At 38.4% G+C, this 18,151-nt stretch overlaps 1 protein-coding gene across 6 annotated transcripts; it reads left to right on the top strand.

The window, feature by feature from the left end:
* Positions 1–933: 933 nt before the first annotated feature.
* LOC110169066 (BBX high mobility group box domain containing) lies at positions 934–17,526 on the top strand. Of its 6 annotated transcripts, none has more exons than XM_055148554.1 (16): positions 934–1,061; positions 5,041–5,118; positions 6,019–6,211; positions 6,945–7,178; positions 7,817–8,021; positions 8,095–8,162; positions 8,354–8,428; positions 8,564–8,644; positions 8,752–8,811; positions 9,164–9,965; positions 10,730–10,862; positions 10,942–11,087; positions 11,235–11,324; positions 11,420–11,611; positions 12,372–12,564; positions 12,944–17,526. In XM_055148554.1, exons 3-16 carry the CDS (start codon positions 6,053–6,055, stop codon positions 13,020–13,022), a joined length of 2,517 nt encoding a protein of 838 aa, XP_055004529.1. In that variant the 5' UTR covers positions 934–1,061; positions 5,041–5,118; positions 6,019–6,052; the 3' UTR covers positions 13,023–17,526. The 6 variants fall into 6 exon arrangements, with proteins under 6 accessions (XP_055004529.1, XP_020790230.1, XP_020790234.1 ...); XM_020934571.2 differs by having other exon boundaries at positions 935–1,061; positions 6,040–6,211; XM_020934575.2 differs by lacking the exon at positions 934–1,061 and adding an exon at positions 3,650–3,796 and having other exon boundaries at positions 6,040–6,211; positions 10,942–11,081.
* Positions 17,527–18,151: the final 625 nt, after the last annotated feature.

The raw sequence follows: 18,151 nt of genomic DNA, 5'->3' as shown, positions 1-18,151 counted from the left end.
ACTCAACTAAAGGTAAAAGGTTAGGGTGACTATGTTTTCAAAATAAAAAGCTGTAACATCTCAGTTTGTGGTGATTGGTAATGGTAAAATTGTGAAAACTAGTGCGTAATTAAGGAGAACTGCACTCGGCTCATCCATGACTAACATGTGAATCAGTATGGTCACATTTTCTTTGTGTTTTGATCATTTTTAAGAGGCCTTTTTGTATTTAACCTAAACAAATGACAATGTATGCCTCTCTTTACCGTTTACAGGGATCAGATTGGTTCAAAATAAGGACACCTGGGACATTTCTTGTATAAAACTGGAATAAATCAGTGGTTTTGAATCAGTCTGCTGGGGCTGGGGACACAGGGCTCAAAACTGGGACTGTCCCAGAGAAATAGGTACGTCTGGTCACTCTATAAAAGGTAGCTGTTAACTTGAAAACTTCATGACGTCATAAGGTGGAAGAGAGTTTTTTGAGCTTTAGAGATGTAAATAATCCAATAATGTAGGCTTATTCAAACGTGTGTGACTAAAATGAACTAAGATAACAATATTATAACATGAATTAAAGCTCACAAGAGACAATTTTGCATAATATAGGACCTTTAATGAGCTCCTGGTTTTGCTGAATACGGTTTTGCTTATTCATAAATGCCTGTCTTTGCAGAATGGTGGAATATTTCACCGTGATGTTTTTGTAGCATGGTCTACACAATCGCACGCATTCTTCATAAGATTAAAAAGACGATGAAATAGCACATTATTCCTTCCGTATCTGGACCCTCCGCGATGTCCTGTGAGCTCCATCATTTTCGTAAAGGCCTAATTTTACCACACGTGTTCTGAACACTCAATTTAAGGACATACACTAATCTCACAACACTGTAATATAACCTCGCTTCCTATTGGTCCACTCAGCCAGCAATCAAAGCCACGGACCAATCAGAGTCCAGAATACATCACGAGGGCGGATATTTTCGCCGTGTACAGTATGCTGCAAAAACTGTTGATATTTTTTACATTTATCGCAGAAAACGAAGGTGAACAAGAGATCAGCTGTCCCATGCTTTGAGGTAAGTGTTGTTTTAGTTTCACGTTAAATTTGAGTAACATTTTATCTCGGATCATCGCGGTCAAACACAGGAAGCTTTTAACAAGTAGCGTTAGTGACTGAAATGAAGGGAATAGTGAGTGGACATGTAGTTCAGAGTTGTTTGATTTCTATCGCCCTCGGGAGATTTCGGTCATGTTTTGTAGACTTGCATGTAGCTAAAATCTGAAGTTTGAGGACGGTGCAAGCTGTAGGCCAGTGCTCTCTGCGTGTGGCTGTGAGCACTTTGCGAACCGGGGGAGGGGAGGGATAGAGGCGAGAGACACTTCTTCTACCGCAAGGAAAACGAAAGTCATTTTAGAAGCATTATGTGACTGAACAAGTTTGTGTTTCGGCGAGAATTAGGACGTGTTGTTATCGTTTTTGTGTGTTGTGGAAGAAGTTTGTCTTTTACCCCCGATAACATTCATCATTCGGGTAAAGTAGACGGTGAATGGTCAAGACGCGCAAAGCAGCACGAGCCACTTCCGGTTTGGGCAACAAATTAAAAGAGAATCAAATCATGTTTCGTAAATCTTTTTAAAATTGGTATATTTGGACTCTCTAGAAATTATAGGATTTTTGTGTAGTAGTAGGGTTTATTAAAGGGTCTATATTACGCTATTTTCTGATCTGTGTTATAATAATGTTGTTCCCTCATCAAAAAACATACCTGGAGTTGTGTTTTGATTCATTCAACACACAAACTCTACATAATCAGGCTGTGTTCTTCTCTCAAACAAAAAACACTCTGTTATGATGTCATGTGGTAATGAAAGAAGTGCTCCACTGTGGGTTTTAATCTCCACACACCTTCACAAGAATCATTTGGAGGATTTCAGCCCTGAAATTGCTGATCTTTACTGAACTAAAGGTACAATTAGTTGTTAACTTGAAAACTACCGTTTGATGACATCAAACAAGGTGGAACAGAGCAGTCTGAGATGCAGATGCACCAATAATCCAGGATTAGTCAAATGTGCGACTGAAACAAAACACACCTCCGCAACTAGCCTATGTTTTTGAGGAGGCAACATAAAGACTAAAGTCAATTTTATATCAATTTTATAGTCAATTTTATATAATATAGAAATTTTTCACATTCTCGCACATTAAATAAATAGCCTATAAACTTTACAATAAGCCCTGAAAACCCATCTCATCAAAAAACCCATTCAGTAACTTTGTCTTCTGTGTATCTATTTGTTTCCTTAAAGATGCACTGTGCTAATTTCTGGCTGGGTGTCTGTCACCTTCCTGTTTTTTTTTCTGTGTCATTGTTCTGCCTTGCATGTTTCACAGTATGAATAAATGTAAGGTAGAGCTGTTATGTCAATTACAGACCTGTAACTTGGTCTGGTTTGGTCTCCATGACAGTATTGAATTAAACTCCATGAAAGGTTTAATGCCATACTGAGAAACATTCCAAACAACTTACATCTCCATAGAGAAAAGCATTTGACAGGCCCTCCACCAGAAAAGTAACATAATGTACCTTTAAGTAATGCGTCTTTGGTATCTTGAAAAGCACTGTTTATGTGTTATGTAATATTATTTTAAATGATAATTAAAATCAACAGAGCTGAACTGAATACACATAAATCACATAATCAAAGTGAAAACACAGTATGGCAGCCGGGTACATTTCATCACAGCAACTGGGGCTCAGTACTTTGCATGTCCCCCACATACGTCTCTACAGGATTTACAACCACCCATCCTCCAGGGACCAAGGACGGTACTTTGGGGTTTCATCTCCCAGATCTGGAACAGAGGAACAGAGGAACAGATATCATGGAGCGTTTGAAGTTTTACCTGGAAACACAAGAAGAGTCCAAATATAATGTCCCAATAAAATAAATAGCCTACTTGTTATTGTTGTGTATCGTCTATGCCACTGACCGATTAATCGACTAAACAGCTGAAAGAAAGCTGCAGCCTCTCGTCCTGCTCCTCTTTCTACAGAGAGACAGTAGTGATCTTGTTTTTTGGTTGTGGACTTTCTCCAGCCCTGCTCACAATACCTGCTTGTCTACAGAACCGTCCTCTGCTCTGAGACTGAGCTGGGAAACTCTTTGGCAATGGCATTTTGAGTTGTACCACCTCCACAGGGTCCAGGTATCCTATTCTAGTGATGATGCTGAGCCCGCCCATCATGATGCAAAAACTAATGAAAAAATATAATTGTTTTTTGTAGCATATTTTATGTAACACAATAAAATAATACAATTTTGAATCTGACGAATTAAAGACGTAACAAGGCTGTATACATATTTAATATATATAGCCTTGTTAGTTCTGTGTTAGTGATACAGCAAGCCTCATTATTAGGGTTTTACCGACATGCAAGAAGTATCGTGGCATTTTGCATTCTGATGTAATTCTCTGTATTTCTGTGCCTGTCCTGGTGTATGATCAACATCCACACTGCTGCCATAGAACTATAATATAGATCCACACCAGAGATCCAGATCCACACTGGTGCTAAAGAACTATAATATAGATCCAGATCCACGCTGGTGCCCACTGTCACTCTGACAGCTGAGCTCCTTCCGGTGCGCTCGTGCTGCACTCACGCGCGCTTGCCGCCCTGCGCGAGCCCAGTGCAGAAGTGTGTTGTGACCATAGACTGTGTGCTTATGATGTGTCAATAAGTTAAAACTGTGGACGGCACCGATGATGAGAGGGGGCTCCCGTTTCTTGTGCTGGGCTTTTGAGGTACGTTCATAAGTCAACGAGTCACTCATGACAGAAAACTTGTAGTTTTATTGATTTCCCGATGTGTGTGGTTCTTTAGTTCTGTGGCTCTCAGTTACTGAAAAAATGTTATTATCGCTGCTCTGGACATGATGTCCGCCTGCTGGCTTTGCTCTGAATTGGCCGTAGTTTGTCTCGACATCGCTGTGAAACGGTGTTCCCTGTGTGGGGCTTTTCCTCACATAGTAGACATGTTGCTCAGTTATTCTTCACTCGGATCTGAAATAACAGAGTAAATGAATGGCAAAGCCTCTGAGCTGCTGACTTGCCCCTCTCTTCCTCCGCATCAAATGATCAGCACTCAGCCACGAACCTGCGTGACAGAAAAACTCTTCAATGCGCCTTATCAAGTCTTTTGGTCCAAATACAAGCTTTAACTTCCAGCCCCAGCTGTTACAGAAACCCGTGCCATTTGAGGAACCAGTGCCTGCAATATCACGGACACGTCCAGTTAGCAGCTGCAGCGCTAGCAGGCTAACTAGCTACTTTTATTCCCAGTAACAGTGCGAGGAAATGGGGCTGCTGCCGTGCTGAACACTGCACACGGATGTATGTACCTGGGCAGAAAAACTCGGGTTTAATTAATCATTAGAGATGTTTTAGACGACAGTGGCGGAGCAGAGTTAAGTGACAAAATGCCCCCAGTGCTGTACTGTACTTGGCATGTCTCCTCCAATCCTCAGCAAGATGGACTCGCTTTCGGCTTGTCTGTCTTGTCAGAGCCCACATCGACATTTTGCACGGAGATGAAAATGTGCGCTTAGAGGTAAGGGCGCAGGCTGTCACAGTGTGTTTTACACGGAAAGGTTCACTCTTTCCACTGTTATCGTGTGGGAAAAACCCAACCCGTGTGCTCCGGCGTGGACCCGGGCATCAGCACTTTTACCTGAGACGAGCCTGTGCGCAGCAGCCACGGTGCCCGGTAATTGTAGGCTGCAGAGTGTCGTGTGAAATGCGCCCAGTGGTCGCAGGGTTTGGCCTACATGCTGTTGGCCACAGGGGCGGCGGATGGCGGGTGACACCGAGTGATCGGCAGTCGGATGAAACAAAATGTCCCACCATAGTTTGACGCGAATGAGTCTCGTTATGTGCTACGCCAAAGTTGACTCGCTTCACATTGTCCTGCAGCTCTGCTCGTGTTAAAAGACAAAATTGTTGAAGAGGTGCCACTGTAACGCATGACGAGAGTATCTTGTATTTTATAGGTCATCGTCATTGCATGACAAGGGCTGTGGCAGACTCATCCTCATCACTCATAACAGCATTTCCATATTATTTCCTCTGTAAGTATCCCGTTTTCCACCTGACTTTCATAATGTAACAAACTCCTCATCTGCTGCTGGTGCAGGCAGCGTCAGTTCATCCACTCATATTAGGTTTTCTTTGCCTATTCTTTGCTGATCCATAGGTTGAGGTCACATGACATCACAGCATTAAAAAATGCCGATAGTTTAAATACTCTGGTTGGCAGCTCAGAACTCTATGGGACATTAAGTCTCTAAATGGAAATATTTGGCCTGTATATGGTTAATATATTTGTAATTACTGGTATGTCCAGTCCACATGAAACAAAATCTGACAAAAAGTTCAACTTCTCCTCAATTACCACAGATTTACTTTTTATTGTGACCCAAAGTGGTGGTATTATTGAATCTCAAAGGGCAACATTGTTGTCATTTGAAAGGACATTATGTACGTTTGTGGTCCTTATCTTGGTTTAGTTTCTTTCTTTCTTTATAAAAAATAATGATCTGGTTCAGCATTGTGGATTGTCTTGGAATCTGAATTTCCTGTAGTGTTGTATAAGCCCCTGCCTTGCCCCAGAAATTATGACATAGAAAATAAAATTATAATATTAAAATGTGCAGAATACAAAAGTATAGATAATGGGATGCCTTTTTTCACAAAATTACTGAAAGAGAAATGACATGACATTGGCCGCTCATGTATCACAAATGCCAACTACTATTCTCATGTTCTCATGAAGTTTTCAATAAACTTTTCACTAAATGTTTCATTAAACATGCAGTTAAGCAAAAGAAAGAAACAATAAAACCCTTATCCATGTAGCTTTTATATTTGAGCAGACAATAATGGTAATGTAAACAGTTCCCATAAATCCTATTTTAGTAACAGTTTGAATGTTGCTGCAAAAATGACATGGCGTAACTTTAACCTGACAGTGAACTCTGATGGGGCTGTAGGTGCGGTAGTACCATGAAGGGTGGAGGAACTGGAAAAGAACCACCAGTCGCCGGAGAGATCGCAGGGAAACGACCCAAACGCAAATGTCTACAGTGGCACCCGCTCCTGTCCAAAAAGACTTTGGACTTCTCAGAGGAGGAGGAGGATGACGATGAAGAGGAGCAAGAGAAGGTATGAAGTCAAGAGTAGAACAGTATAATGTGACATTGGCTATGGCTGCACAAAATAGCGGTATACAATTATACAATACAATCCTTTGCAAAAAAAAAAAAAAGCATCCTGTCTTTTACCTGTAGTTTAGACCACTACAAACATGTTCTGAAATTATTAGTTTAACAGTTTGTATTTCAGTCTTCTCACAAATGTTAATGCTCCTGGAATTGTTTACAATGTGCAATCTGACCAAAATCTCTTTAAAACATAAATATTCCAAATGTAATCACAACAGCAATACTCTTTAGACAAATAGTGCAGCTATAATAAACACATATTATATTTTTATACAATCTTTTGCACCTCACTCCATTCAGAAAAACTGATCAACATCTTGTCAAAGAATCAAAACTGTGCATTCACTATTAGTCAAAAGTTTGGACATGCCCTCTCATTCAATGTTTGTTTTATTTATTTATTTTTACTAATTACTACATTTTATTTTCATGGGGAAGACATCAGATATCTGAAGCAATTATCTAGCAAAGAAAAAAACATAACTAAATTTTTTTTTTGACAAAGCAAACAGTGGCTACTTTGAGGATTTAAATATAAAATAAAATATAAAAAAGTCTTACTTCATATATTTGATGTCTGCTGTGTGTATATAAGATGTTAAAAGTGATACAGATGAAGAAAATAAACTTTTGGTAGTATATATATATACATCAGTTGTCTCTTTTCATACTAGGACCAGGGCTCTCAGGTGCAGAGTGGAACCCCAGCTGAAGTGGACGATGACCCCTCAGAGCAGAGAGCCCGCCGCCCCATGAACGCGTTCCTCCTGTTCTGTAAACGCCATCGCTCTCTGGTGCGGCAGGAGCACCCACGTCTGGACAACAGGGGCGCCACCAAGATACTGGCCGACTGGTGGGCCGTGCTGGACCCCAAGGAGAAGCAGAAGTACACTGACATGGCCAAGGAGGTACGTGCTGTTCACAACTCCTCCCCATTTAATTTTACACTATGTTTTGCTCTACCCTTTGAGAATTTTGAAACACACTGATTTCAGGTTGTATATTATGCATTATTTAATTGTCTTGCTCTTCCATCAAAATCAGCCATTATTAGGTAACAAAATTCAAAATCTAGGAACGTGCTTCAGCGCTGTGGTGCCACATACTAGTATAAAATTCATAATCAGTATAACTAGAACAGTTTCATGTTTTAAGACTGGGATTTGACACGTTAACGCCTTATTGAATGTTAATTAATGGCAGTAATGATTTTATCACCTCAGATGAGGTGTGGTCAGTTCAGTTCAGAACCCTGTTCACTGGCAAATCAAAACCACATCAAAACAACGGGTTAAATTGATAAAAAGGTTAAAAGTATGACTCAATGGCATATGGACTAATATCAGTAGTTCACTACAGCCTAAATATATTTACGAGTACTACTGAAAACACCTACACTAAGCCTACCACCAAAGTGTCAAAGGATATGTTTTTGATGAAAAAACAAAATTATAGTATGCAAAAAAATACAGTTATATATAAGTACTAAAATACACCTCTCTAAACCTTTTTATGTCACAAATGAATTGTGAATTGTTTCTTTCAGTACAAAGATGCTTTTATGAAGGCAAATCCTGGATACAAATGGTGTCCTACCACAAGTAAACCAGTGAAGAGTGCCCCCTGTCAGCCAGTGAGTACAGCACGCAAAAAAGTGTGGCCCTTCATCTCAGGCCCATGTAAAGACTCCACCACTGCCAAGAAAGTGCCCAAAGCAGACAGCATGCCACAGTTAAACTTTGCCATGGCAGGTTTGTACACCACTGTCACTTGTATAACTATAACAGTGCACAAATGAATTTGAAATGCTCTTTTCTAAATCAGATCCCACAAAGATGGGAGGCCTCAGTATGCTGCTTTTGGCTGGTGAACATGCCCTCACAAACAAAGAGGTAAGCTGTCATTTGTAATGCTCTACTTTTCCAGAAGGTGGCACTGAAGAGCCAATATATGAAAGTTCATTTTCAACACAAGACTCAAAAATGTGAATTTAATATAATGTAATAATGATATTTAATATGTCAGTCTCAATAAAAAATACCATTTTAGCACAACTCACTGTTTCTGCTGTTTCTGCCTCTAGGTCCCTTCAAGCACTAAACCAAGTTTACATGAAACAGACACTGAGAGAGACCCCCTCCCAGAAAATAAAACAGAGGTTTGTATTTCAATAGTCCAACACAATGTTTGTTCTGTTGTCCCTCGTTGGCACATTTCATCTTTGACTAAAGTTCTACCAGTTGATATTTACTGAAAATGTGAACATGTTTTACTGATGTTATTATTCATACAGATATTGTCTGGAACAACACCGAAGAGAGTGCCTGATATCACTAAAAACAGGGTTAAGCCTGAACCTTCCCCTCCTGCAGAGGTATGACTCAGATATTCTCCTTTTACAACTATATTTATATATATGTATAATACTTACAAACATGCACACAAGGCACAAGTTAACCGATCTGGATCTTTCTTATTCAGTCGTCTGTGGCACCAGAAGTAAAACCATGCAGGCAGTCTGCTCTCTTCCAGCTCGCAGAGGTATCATTTTACTTCTACATATTGTCCCCTTAGAATTGAAGTGTTCTATGTGATATCATTTTTATTATATAAAAGTGAGTTTTTCATAAATTCTTTTTCCCGTATGCTTTCTGAGCGCTTCAGACCAATTATGTAGGGTTTGATGAGGACTATTTTAGGATTTTATGAGCAAAAACTAATTTCCCTGTCCTGTTGTTGGTAAGAACTTAAATCTCTACCCAGAACTGCCCAGAACACAGATAGAATCCTACGACTCTAGGGGGGTGATGTGTTAAAAAATATTATTTACAGGTAAAAAATTATGTTAGTATATGGAAAAATGTGAGTAAATTATGTTTCTCTGTGTAAAAAGATGTGTTTAGCGTCTGAAGCACAGAAGATGGACACAGAGGTTGCTCAGCCTGAGGATAGCTGGTCCAGGCCCTCCTCAGAGCTTCAGACTTCAATCAAAACTGAACTCAAGGAGGAGAAAGAAACCACTGACAATGCTCTGTCCACTCATCCAACCCCTGTCTCCTCTCCTCCCTCTATCATCTCTCCCTCCTGTGACACCACGTCCCTCATCGAGACCTTAAGTCCCCGCGTCAAAAAGAGACCCAAGAAGAAAGAAGAGTCAAAAATGGATGATGCAGAGGAAATTTCTCCAGTTAAGGTCATGAAAATAGAAACAAAATCAGTTGCCGATCTCATTTCCAGCACTATTGAAATGGTTGCAAAAAGATCACTGCAAGAACCAGATGAGAACAGGATCCAACGCAGCCTTAGTTGTGGGGGTCACGCTCTGCCTAAAAAGACCAAGCCCAAAGTGAAGAGTTCTATGGAGCAGACTGAGGCTAAAGACGACAGTGGTGCACAGTGTGGTGTTGATAACTTCGATGAGGGAATGGAGAGTGAAATACTGGACCACAGTCTGAAAACCGAGGTACCAGATACAATCACTGAGAGTATTGAGACTCCGGACAACATGGCTGAACCAGAGCAGTTCTTCACTAAAACCAAGGAGGAGGACAAAAGCAAAGAGGGAGCTAATGAAGGAGAGAGTGCTGCTGAAAGCAGAGGGTCCAGGAAGTCTGAGAGGAGCTGCAAAGGCGCCTTGTACAAAACACTGGTTTCCGAAGGGATGCTCACGTCTTTGAGAGCCAACATTGACAGAGGTAACAAGACTACTGATCATAGAAAGAAAGAATTTTAGGGAGTCCCTTGCCTATGTTTGCAACAGATTCCCTAAAATTTTTGGCATTTCGTTACCGGGTGGGACTAGCGTTTCATGTCTCAAAGCCCTAAATTTAACCTAATTAACCACTCTTTAGCCAAATTAACTGTTTCTAAATCTAATCCTACCCTAATCTTAACCTGATAGTGAAATAATATATAGGTAAATAATAAACCTTTGCAAAAGAAAATTTAATTCAACGTGTCAACGTGACAAAAGATATCTGGACAGTTGAGTATTTAAGGCTGTGGCTTATCTGAACCCTGTCAGAACTGATGAGTGCCAAAACAATTCACTCATAGGTGATAATTTTGCTGGAACAATTTATTTTTGCTATTTTTGGTGTGTTTTTGTTGTAATACAGTAACATTTTAGCTGTAATTAACTTAATGAGACTATTTAGAAATGTTTTACTAGAATTATCTTGCATTATTGTTTTTGTATCAGTGGCATAAGATAAATAGATACATAAATATTTATTGATCCCGAAGGAAATTCAGTTTTTGGTAGCAGCAATGAAATAATAAAAATAATACAGCAAAAATTCATCATTTATAACGATGCGTTGTTATAAAGTCGTTTCAGTATTATCTTTTATCACAGTATATCTCTGTGACAATATATCATGCTTCAATAGTTGTATGCAATGTTACAGTGTATGGTACAAAATATCAGTGGTTGTTTATGCATGTTTCTGTTGTAAAGGTAAAAGAGGTGCCTTACGTGCTTCTGATAATGATGCAAATTGGACTGAAGACAGCTGGACGCTCACTCAGATGGGATCTAATAACCCCAAAAAGCTCAAGAAGTCTAAGTCCAAAGATGACTCCTCCCCCGGGTTAGTATTCTGTTTTGAGTTATTTATCCATTTTTAACTGAACAGCTTGATGGATTGATATTTACATTTTTGTGTTTAGTCTGGGAAAACTGGAGGAAGAATTTGAGAAGAAGTTCAACAGCCTGCCTCAGTACAGTCCCCTGATATTTGACAAAAAGGGCTCAGCTGTTACAAAGAGGAGAAGGACTGACTTTGTTCAAGATGAGGCTCCCAAACCTGGTAAAGGTGATAAGAAATACATAAAATCTCTCATTATCCTTATTTATCTTCATTTGCTGCACCCACATGTTCATACTGTAGCAAGCTTCAACCAAGCGCATGGATGTCATAAGATTGCATTTCCATTTCCCTTATTTTCTTTTGCTATATCAGGACCATTTCCATCTCTGAAAAAGACTTCATTCCACAAGATTGTTAGGAAGCATAAGCTCAAAAAGGACAAGCCAGTTCCAGTGGAAAGAGGTGAACTGGGATGTGCATGCTGTACACATGTTTAGAAAAATAGTCAAATATTAATAGTATAAAATATATTGTTGAAATGTTACTTTTTATTACAGTAGTGGTTCAGAATGAGCTGACCATGCTAGACTCTGCATCAAAAGCCAAATCCCCGACTGCCATCATGTGCCCAGACGCCCAGGGCAGCGCCAACATGGAGATGCTCGTAGGGAGCCAGAAGAGGAAAGCCCGGAAAACCAAGATCACACACTTGGTGCGCACAGCGGATGGGAGCGTGTCTCCAGTCGAAGGTTAGCGAATAATTTGAATGATTTTCACTTAAAGGCACATGAAAATTATGTATATCAGTATATATCAGGGGTCATTAATTGCATTTGATCGAGGCTCAGTTTGAGTAAATTTCCTCAGGAAAAATATGGGATCTGGGACTTGGAAACATGAACACTCATTTGTTGTGATAGTATGTCCATTCAAGTATAGTTCAGTACGGTCACAGTCTGGTCAAGTCTAGCTATGCTTCCACTGTAGGGAGTACTATACCTCTGATGATGCAGTCCCAAAGACTGAGTCGCCAGAGATATTTTTTTGAGTAGCCTTGTCACGATCTGCATGTAGGTCTGCAGTATATAGTTCTGACACATTTCCAACAAAACATGTTTTGTATAATTTCTAATCTTTTTGTTATTATTTTATTGACTATTTTGTTCCAGTGTTGCTGGTTCAGTTGAATGTTGAAAAGAAATAGAAATCAGCTAGATTTAATGTCCTAATAGGATACTTATGGATCTTTTTATTGCTGGTTCAATGACTGTTTGTCATTGTTCACTTGAGTAATACTAATTCTTCAGAGAGACGGTGCGATCACTAAGTCAACAATAAAATATCCTCATTAATGTTCAATAATGGTAAAATCCACCTTTATTTTGTGATTTACGAATAATGTCTATTGACTTGGGTCGCGAAGGTTTGTGACTTTTAAAATATTAAATATAATAAGTCTATCAATTATTAATTATAGGTTGTTATAGGTTACAGTGTTGTGTTTTGCAGGTGACAAATTTAGGGACCCGATCCAGGAACAGGATAAGAAGCCATTACCCCCACAGAATTTATGCAATGAAAAAGGGTGCTACAGCAATCCCCCCGAAGAGGAGACAGATGGGAGCGCCACACCACAGGATCTGCCTGCTTTCTTCAGTTTAACAGCCCTTGCCGAGGTAGCTGCTATGGAAAATGCTCATAGGTAAGAGACGGTTTCAAGATTTTTATGCTTTTATTTTCAATTTTTTCATTATAACATAATGACTCATGGATGTCATAGATTACAATTATATAGTTTCCGTCAGGTTTTTACAAGATTATGGTGGCTCAGGCAAAAAAATTATAATACCAATTTTGAAGTAAATGTCACGTGTTGCCTCTATTAATAACTAATTAATAACTAGCTGATTAAAGATTACATAGGAGTTACTTGCACATATTTATGACAATACAACAACCAAAAAGTGTTATTTTTAGTACCTATTTCTTGCTCAGTTTCATTTAAAACTTGTGAAGCAAAAATTGGATTAATGGAAAGCTCTGCATATATTGAGTAAAGCTTCATGTCTGTGCTGTTTCAGAGGCCAGAGGAGTTTGGCTGACAGTCAGAAGAAGGAGCTGTCTCCGACTCCAGTGCTGATCTCCTGTGCCGATCAGTGAGACAGTGGCTTCTCTTCTGAAACACACATGGACACTGGGAGCATTACCCTTTGTGAGCTGAACGGCCAAACACGAGGGACCCCGGATCACGATGCCTTGGACAGACTCGCCGCTCCCTCTTGTGGTCCTTTAGCTTGAGGTTTTCCGCGGAGCAAGAGCCAGCACTGCTTTTCTCCGCGCTCGCCACTATCTCAGTGTCTCCCCAAAGCCCCTGCGGTGAGAGGAGGATGTCTTCTGTATTCCTCTTACCTATTTAGATGCTCTGTTAGCGCCTGTGGAAGAACCAAGCTGTCTCTCTCAGTGCATGACTTCCTTCTGAGGTGGTTTTCTGGGATCAATGTATGGTTATGCAGTTTAAAGCTAGTATCGTAGGTAAGCATACTTCAAATGGTTGTTTTTTAGAATACCTGGCTTTCCGTCAGCTTGTTACCTCACACACACCTACTGAGAAGCCACCTCTGTTAGAATACCTCTGTATTTATTAGCTTGCACCCTTCGTACCCTCCAGCTTCAACCCAAAACTGTTAAACCAGGGTAAACAATCATGATTCCACTTCCACTTGTAACATTTACTTAGTATTTCTTTGTTTCACCATTTTAGTGCACATAAATAATGGTGAAAATAATGGTTGAGTAGAGTAAATGTGACGCTACTGTTACAAAGAGTTCGTAGTAGCTCCAATAATCATGATAGACTGAATTTGTAAGAGTAGACTTATGCTAACCCTTGCATCCTGCTGAAGTTGACTTTTGCTAAGGCTTTTGTCTTGTTAGTCCTTTAGTGGTCCTCCCTGTCAGGTGTATGAGCTGATCGCTTAAAGCTGTTCTTGATATGAGAAAGCTGTTTTAAAATGTCTCGAATATAGCCTTAACCCTTTTACCCCTTTTGTCACCTTAAAACCCTCACCCGGCTCGTCATTGAAAACCACCACCATCTGAAGTCAGTAGAAACTAGGGCTGCATGATATTGGGAATTGCTGCGAGATGCGATATGGCCATTATTAGTGCAATGTTTTAATATACTTAAAAAAAAACTAAACAAGAAAAATATGTACTTTAATTTACCACTGAAACTCTTAACTGAAAAGAGACTAAACCAGTACTAAACCAAGGCAATTTTTTTTACTTGATAAGGAAAATCATTAGTAAAATCAGCCTTACTTTGCAAATTATTTTAAAAAACAGTGCATTTTTGTCAGATGGATAACCTTAGTGTTTTTGCGATTACTTTATATCGAGCATGTTGCGATATCAATTATTGCATTACTCAATATTAGACTCAATTGTTCAGTTGTGGATGGGAGAGCAAATTTTTAACTTCGACATATTGTTGATGTAAATATAGTCGATAAATGACAATAATGAAACTAATTTATGCCACTGATACAATAACCCAAGAGCAGATTTAAGCCACAAAAACTATTCAAAATCTACAATATTGTTACAAACCATGAGCTGGAATAAATAAATAGCAGAATGAAACACTTAAATGCTTAGTTTACATTTGTAATGAGTCATAAAAGTTACTAATTCAACCATGTATGGCTTAAATCTTATTATATAGCAAAAAAAATAAAAATCTCAATAATGCATAGAAAATGTGCACATGATAAAATACTGACACCAAAAGTATTGTTCTAACTTTCATATGTTGAACGATAAATCAGTATGGTAATTATTATTACAGTTTTGGCTCCCATCCAGACGCCACTTTCAATTTGATGACTGACTTTAAGCACTAGAATTTATACTACTGAGTTAACAAAGTCTTACCCCAAAGAGAGTTTCAGAGCAAACCTGCATTTCCATTATTATGAGTTCTCTCTATTGTATATCGTCAATATTGCAATATCGGCACTTTTTCGACATCTTGTGCAGCCCTAGTAGAAACCTGAAGTAGTGAGATGCAGTTTTGTTACTACTTGATCGCATTGCAGTTTCTTGCGTAGCAGATAGAACGGTTCTTCATAACATGTGAGTGATTTGTTTAAAGATAGGTGTTTAAAAGTTACGTAACCACTGCACTAATTTGTAGCTTAGGTTGGAGCTTCTCTTTGAGTAATAATGTCTAGTCTCCTCTCACACTGTATGCAAACCTCAAAGCACATCTACGAATCATGAATTTCTTTTTAATAACTAGATCTTTTATATCTGTATAACTCAATAATTATTAAAGCCAGTTGATGTCATAGATGAGCTATTGGAGACAAGGCATTTCACAGCATCTTGTATTCATTTCTTTCCTATATATTGGCCTTTTTGAGATTTAATTGCCAACTAAACTATCATATTCTGCTCAGATTTTCCTCGTCGCTTTCAGTGTAGCAGAGTTATATTATTGTAAATCGTGTGATCTTTTTGTTGGCACAGTCTTTGCTTCTTTTTGCTAATCATTCCATTTCTATATTCATTTATTTTTGACCATACCTGTGTTTCGGATGTTGTAGGTGCAGCGAGTGACCGCAGATGGACTGAAAATAGTGTATTTTAATTATATAAGTATAATAATATTGAAGAGTGCCTAGCGCAGTTAATAAGAGCTACAGAATACTTAGCAACAATGCCACCTCCTCACTCACTGGTTAACTTTCCTGTTGATAAGCTTGTGTTTCGTAATATGCTACAATGAATACTTTCTGTAGTATATTTTTATTGATTTTCTGTCTATTACATCTGTTAAGTACTGGTTACTTGTTGGCTGAATTTCCAAGGACAGGTTTACCAATAGTTTGGACTGTTTTTGAAACAGATGAATGCATGGAAGCTACAAGCAAAGCAATAGGCACAGAGACCAAACTCATCTGTTCATCTATCCACGTTTCACTCTGGAGACAGACACATAGATTTAAAAAGCACGAAATCTATTCAAACTGCTGTCGAAGCATTTTCTCTATGATATTTTTAAATGTGAAATGCTTTTTTGTGACTAACTGCTGCTCATTTGTGCGGCTCAGGTCAGGCCAATATATGAATTGACTTTTTGGCGAAAATGTCTTCTGTGAAACTATCCACGGGTTTGAGATCGATGAGAAATTAGGACCGTTGCAAAACAAAATATTAAATCTTCTGAATGGCGTATAGAACAGAAACCCATGGATAGGAAAAATCTGATGTAACGTCTAACACTTAAGCTGAAGGGAATCACAGTACAGCTCTATAATACTCCTTATATTATAAATTACTATATTTATATTTTCTTGAAAAAAAAAATAGAGAACTTAATTGCAATTATTTTTAAAGCAGAAACTGTTCTTCCACTGGTTTAAATAAGACAACAAAATGTCTTCCCCATCATATATATTTGAGTTTATTGCCAAAGATGAGGAAAGTTATATTCAAAACATGTTTATTTAAAGAAATGAGACCCGTCATGACCGTTGCACTTAGTTTTCTTGGTGTGTCAATCTTCAGGTATAACAAATATAACAATATCAGCACAATTCATCCTGTTTATCTAATGGGTGTACGAAGCCAACTTAAGGGCACTGCTTAAAGCCTATTTTAATACTTGCACCTTATGACCCAAACCAAAATCACAATCTTAAAAAAATATATTAAATTTTTACCCAATATAAGAACGTTATGCATTGTAATTATTATATATGCTTAATTCTTTTCCAAGAGTCCAAACATCTACAAAACAGCCATATAGCTTAACTAATTTTCCAAATCCCATACTTTTTTCTATAGAAATGCGTCTATAAAGAAATTCCTAGTTAGTTACCTAAACAACTATTGTATCCTTTTGTGCTAGTACTGTCTTCTTGAATGTAATCATTTTGTACCTGTATTTTTCTAATTGAGTCTTGATTGTACTGTATGTATGCTATGATGGTGTACTGATCTTTAGGTGCATACGTACTTCGTTACAGCCAGTTCTCGTGAGAAGATAGCGGCGGCACTGCAAATTCTATGGAAATGTGTGGAGTTTTAATTACTTCCTATAATGTGTGATCTTTTGACTGAAATCACATTTACTGTAGTGCTGAGTCACAGGATCCCTCTGGTTTTCTTTGTTATATTTTCTGCAGTAAGTGTACATCAGGTTACAGGACAGTTTGAAACAGGGCTCTCCTGCAGTCAGAAGAAACATTTGAATGCTTGAGTTTCAACTTATTTATTACTGTTCCTTTTTATAGATGTAGTTGAATCACAAATATATAAATTTAATATGCACCCCTTTATACATGAACGTGTATAATGTTATCTTCCCTTTACTGGAATGTAGATCATGGAGTCGCTTTCCTCTATAAGTTTGAACTGTGCTTATTCTTCTTTATGTTAATGAATCACAAATGGCAGATATGTTTGTTGTTTATAGAAGCCTTGCCTTACTGGTCCCCCTGCTTAATGAGGGGTCCCTTAGCCATCCCACCTTGCCTTTCCCATCCCACCATTACTGTGTCATAACACTGTTTGCTGATGCAACTGTTATTTCTTTTACACTTAACTGCTGGCGCAAATATAACTTGTTGAACACCTATTAAAATAACATCAATAATCAGTAGTATTACAGTGTGTCTTTTTTCTTTACCATTTACTTTACTTTTTTCCACAAAAGTTTTTATTAAGATTGTACATTTGAAGCATAAAATGACATTATACAAAAAAAAGTACATACATTAAGAGCCTTCCCCCACCCTAAAACACACAGTTTGAATTATGATTTCTACATGTCAAAATTCTTAACAGTGCGCAAAAATGGCAACGAAATGTATTTAAAGTTCTTTCACTTTTCCTTTAGATATGCACCACTCCAGAGCCTAATTGTTGGACATTTATTTAATCCACTGGTTTACTCTGGGCTTCTCCATTTACTTCCAGTTGAGAGCAAGAACATGTTTGGCCTGCAATAAACTAAAAGATACAAGCTTCTTTCTATTTAAATTAACACTAAAGCTGTTGGTAAAGACATGTAGTAGAGTTTACAATCCAATGGCATCTCACAGTTAAATCTGAAATTACAGTAGTGATCTCTTTCCAAAACAGCTGGAGTTCTTCACACTGCCACATACAATGAAAAATCAACCGAAATATCAGTTTCTAAATCTGTTCTCCAGGCTTATAGATATGAGAGACTATTTTCTTTATAGGACAAAAGTAAAATGCTGTAAAAAATTGTAAAGGTG

Source organism: Boleophthalmus pectinirostris, unplaced genomic scaffold (assembly GCF_026225935.1).
Source record: "Boleophthalmus pectinirostris isolate CB_2022bp ecotype Guang Dong unplaced genomic scaffold, ASM2622593v1 HiC_scaffold_12, whole genome shotgun sequence".
NCBI lineage: Eukaryota > Metazoa > Chordata > Actinopteri > Gobiiformes > Gobiidae > Boleophthalmus > Boleophthalmus pectinirostris.
The sequence above is the reverse complement of the archived record's forward strand: the minus strand, read 5'-3'. Positions and strand labels throughout refer to the sequence as shown.

What these genes read in the sequence shown, in the direction of transcription:
- LOC110169066 (XM_055148554.1), top strand. Translation starts at nt 6,053, where the DNA reads ATGAAGGGTGGAGGAACTGGAAAAGAACCACCAGTCGCCGGAGAGATC. An exon ending in ATGAAGAGGAGCAAGAGAAG is followed by an intron (nt 6,212 to 6,944) that starts GTATGAAGTCAA and finishes TTTTCATACTAG; the next exon opens with GACCAGGGCTCTCAGGTGCA. An exon ending in TCCCAGAAAATAAAACAGAG is followed by an intron (nt 8,429 to 8,563) that starts GTTTGTATTTCA and finishes TTATTCATACAG; the next exon opens with ATATTGTCTGGAACAACACC.